At 66.7% G+C, this 4,096-nt stretch overlaps 1 protein-coding gene across 1 annotated transcript in view; it reads right to left on the bottom strand.

Moving 5' to 3' along the window:
* PIEZO1 (piezo type mechanosensitive ion channel component 1 (Er blood group)) overlaps positions 1–4,096 on the bottom strand; it is a gene marked incomplete in the record, with an annotated part of 26,588 nt that overhangs the window by 11,108 nt on the left and 11,384 nt on the right. Inside the window, 10 exon segments of the mRNA XM_027773440.1 lie at positions 6–117; positions 393–497; positions 1,463–1,667; positions 2,069–2,269; positions 2,337–2,462; positions 2,963–3,139; positions 3,225–3,385; positions 3,470–3,576; positions 3,737–3,919; positions 3,990–4,096. The exon segment at positions 3,990–4,096 is cut by the window's right edge and continues 293 nt beyond it. Of these exon segments, the coding sequence (XP_027629241.1) occupies positions 6–117; positions 393–497; positions 1,463–1,667; positions 2,069–2,269; positions 2,337–2,462; positions 2,963–3,139; positions 3,225–3,385; positions 3,470–3,576; positions 3,737–3,919; positions 3,990–4,096 (1,484 nt within the window).

Raw genomic sequence — 4,096 nt, 5'->3', positions numbered from 1 at the left:
CTCGCAGCGGCTCCAGGTGGTCCGTGTTGAGGCCCGCCATGTGCTGCCACTCGGCGTCGCGCTCCGCGGAGAACACCTGCCACTGCTGGGAGGCGCAGAGCAGCAGGAGGGAGTCGCCTACGGGACATGGGCCGGCTGCAGCCTGTGCACACCGCGGGGGCGCACAGGCATGTCCCAGTAGGCTGAGGACACGCCTCTGCACACGTGCTGCCCCAACCGCACGTCCGCGCACACCCACAGCCCAGCCCACACATGACGTGGCTGCTGGGTGGGGCGGGCCCACTCGGAGGAAGGAGCCCTAACTGGGGACGGAGAGGATGCAGCCTGCCCTGTGGATCCAAGGGCCAGGCCTCCATGCGCCCTGGGGTGGGTCTGGCTGGGCGAGCACTCACTGATGAGGTTGGTGGAGTTGGGGGCCCTGAAGAAGTCGGGCAGGTACAGCCACTTGATGAGCGCAGAGTTCATGGGGACAGCCCGGCTCCAGCGCCATGGGTAGTCTGTGTGCAGGGCCAGGAGGGTCAGGAGGGCCAGCCGCCCCAGAGCACAGGGGCCACAACGCCTACAGGCAGTCCCATGCCCGCCGGAGTCACTGTCACCCGCCCCACACACCCAGTCTCGGAAATACGCCTGTGTACACTGCAGGCGTGGGAACTGATGGCCTGGACGCTCGGTGTGCTGCTAGGATGCACGTGTGTGTGATGGTGAGGGCGTGCACACCGGCACGCAGCCGAGGTGGGAGAGGGGAAGCCCTGGGCACGGGTGTGCCGAGAGCCCGCCTCCACTCCTGGGGCTCGGGCACGCACACCGCCTTCTTCTCTGCAAGGTACTCTCCTCTCGGGTTCATACGCTCACCAGGGACATAGAAAGTGGGAAGCCACCCCCTTGGGGGATCCTCAGTTCCCTCCTCCATTCTCCTCTTGGGATTTTGGACATGCATGTACAAGCATCAGGTGTGAGTTTTAAGCTGCCAGGTCTGGGACTTGAACCGTGGAGCCTGGAGAGGCCGTGTGAGGGCTAGGCCCATTGGCCCACCGGGGCTGGCTGGCAGTGGAATGCCTACGCTGTTTCTTAGCTGTGGACATCGTCAGGGTATGTAATAAGCAGGGGATGGCAAAGCGTACTTGGGAACCCCTGCAACGCCCTGGCAAATCTACCAGGACTCCTGGGACATAAAACAAGGGCCGCAGCGGTGTGCTTAAGGCATCTGATCTCGTGTGGTCAGTGGCTGAGTCCTAGACCTGGCAGCTTAAAAATCTTGAGAGGAGAAAGGAGAGGGCCTGCAGCCTGGCCATGTCGAGCTGTGGGGGGGTCACTTTCCCTCTCTGTCTCTGTCTCTCCGGCAAGCGCACATGCCCTATGGCAGATTCAAACAAGGAGAAGGGAGAGCCTGGACTCCCTGGGCCAGGCCGGGGCTGTCCAGGCGCGCAGATGGGAGCCCAGCCCCCCACGGCGGCCCACTCACCGAGGCACAGGGCCGGGGGAATGCCCAGGCACAGCAGGTACTGGTAGAGCAGGAACAGCGTGAGAAACAGACAGTAGTTGGGCCAGAGGCTGGCAATGGCCACCCGACGCCGGCGGGTGAGGATGGCTCCCAGCCAGCAGCCGTGCAGGATGGCCATGAAGTCCATGCGCTGCCCGATCACATTCACGGCCATCAGGAAGCAGATCTGGGGGCAGAGTGGAGGCCCAAGCTGGCAGGAAGGCACCTCCGGAAGGCACCCCAGACTCCGTCAGCAGGTTCGGAACACTGCGTGACACGGAGTCAGGCAGCTCAGGGCACACGCCCCATCAGCAGCATGCAGTAGGGCTGTGGCCATCCCGGGAGGTGCAGAAGAGCTGCACACGCTGCCCACGAAGGGCACCGAGGTGTGGAGGGGACCGCAGCCTCCCAGCACGGCCCTCACCACTCCCTGCCTCCCTTTGGAGATGATCCCACCCCTGGGAGCCTCGCGGGCACCGGTCCACTGTGGGCCTCTGCCCGGGTCACTGGTGTGCCCCAGGCAGCCCAGGGCAGGGACCGCGGTCACGGCTACACATGCCCAGCAAGGGTCCCAGCTGCCCGCCTCACCTCCAGCCCGAACTTGTAGAAGAAGAAGTTGATGAAGTACTTGAGGCAGCTGAGCACGCCCTGGTCGAGCCGCTGGCGCGTGCCATCGACACACACAGACCGGGCGGGCGGCGGGCCCAGCTGGTGCTGCCGCCGGTAGTGCTCCTGGCGCCGGTACACCATGGCCTCGAATACCAGCAGCAGCAGGATCTGTAGGTGGCTCTGCAGAGGCGGAGAGGGTTGGCACTGCCGGCCCGTGCTGCTGGCCCACCCTGCTGGCCCCACTCACCTGGATGTAGCCCAGGTTGGGGAAGCCTTTCCGTACTCCAAACCAGTTGGCAGGGTCAACAGGCCCCCGGTACAGCAAGGACTGGCTGAGCTCTGCGGGCTGCAGGTTGGTGCTGTTGGGGAAGGGCTGGTGGAGAGGGGGTGTGTGGCTTCAGTACCCGCTCTCAGGAGGGCAGGGAGGGCTGGCCACGGACCCCTGGCCCTGCCCCACGTCCTGCCCACACCCCCCGCTCAGGGTCAGTGACACGCGGGGCTGTCAGCCACCTCGGGTAAGAGAAGAACCAGGTGCTTGGGGCCTGGGCGGCCGCAGGCAGAGGCTAGAGCAGGGTAGGTGTGAGGGCTGCTCCCACTGGCCTCCCACCCCGACCCGCTGCTGAGCCTGAGACCCCCAAGCATGGAGGAAGTGGGCTAGGCTCTCCATGACTCAGGTCAAAGGACGCCTCCTCCAGGAAGCCCCCTTAGCTCCAGGGAGACTGGCTTGTGCCCACTGCCCTGAGCTGCAACGGCCTGGGTGGGCCTGGACTTGCTGGACTGGGCTGTGGCTAGCCTAGTAGCCTAGGAGGGCGGACGGGAGCCCAGAGCAGGGCGGAGCACCAGGACGCCCCACGGGACTGCTCCTGGCGGTACCTGGGAGCAGTTGCTGGAGTAGGCGTGGGGGCTGACGGCCCTCAGCTGGTACAGCATCTTACACACGATGATGACACAGGTCCACACGGTGCACAGGCACGAGGCCATGGGCCGGAAGCGGGGGTAGGGCAGGGCGAAAGCCCAGAGCACGAGCAGCAGCAGGTTCATCACAGACACCTGTGGGCACGCTCAGTGGGCCCAGGGCTCTGGCCGGAGCCGCGTGGCCGGGAGACGGGGGGACCAAGGCGGCACCGACACACACCTCCCTCAAGGCCACCCAGACGGTGTACAAGGCCACCAGCTTGAAGACGTGGAGCTCCAGCAGGCGGCGCACCAACACCTGCACACGGCCCAGGGCATCGGAGAAGCTGGCAGCCAGGTCCAGCAGGCGCTCGGCCACCAGGCCCCACTTGCTGCTCGCGCCTGCAGTCACGAGGACCAGTGAGAGACCCCTCGGCCGGGCAGGGCAGACCCTGATCATGGGCCCATCCGCCCTCACCCACTCACCCTCGGGCGCCTGCATGGCCTGGCGGGGGCCGGCCCTGCGGAGACCCGCGTCCAGGGGCGCCTGGTCCTCCTGCTGCAGCAGCAGGGCCGCGCTGCCCGTGTCCTGCCTGAGAGGCCTGGCGTCACCTCCCGTGCGCCCACCCAGCGCCCGCCCACACCCCGTCTGCTCTGCGCGCCAGGGCCGGAGCTGGCTTTCCCCTTGCCGCGACTTCTGACACCCGAGCACCTGCCAGGTGAACCCCGCGGGCGGGCGGGGAGCGGGCGCACCTGGGAGCCCAGCGCAGGAGGCGGGCACCGGGCGGGCGAGGGCGGTGCGGGTCAGTGAGCTGCATGAAGGGCGTGTGGAAGTAGTGCAGCTGCAGGATGCAGGCCAGCAGGAAGAAGCCGGGGATGAGGATGCTGGAGAAGAGCTCGGACACGCTGAACTGCTCCAGACCCAGGTCCCCCAGCCTGCGGGGACAGCCCGGTCACGCCTGCCACGCCCCAGCACGGCCACCCGCCCGCTGCCCGCCTGACGCACTGCTCGTCCGTGAGGCCCGTGAGGTTGCGCCAGTAGGCGGGGAAGTCCTGGAACTGGAAGGTGTAGACAGCGATGAGCACCAGCATGGTGTAGGCCACCACCAGCCC

Source organism: Tupaia chinensis, unplaced genomic scaffold (genome assembly GCF_000334495.1).
Source record: "Tupaia chinensis unplaced genomic scaffold, TupChi_1.0 Scaffold000355_1, whole genome shotgun sequence".
Lineage (NCBI taxonomy): Eukaryota > Metazoa > Chordata > Mammalia > Scandentia > Tupaiidae > Tupaia > Tupaia belangeri.
This window is presented reverse-complemented; position numbering and strand designations above follow the sequence as displayed.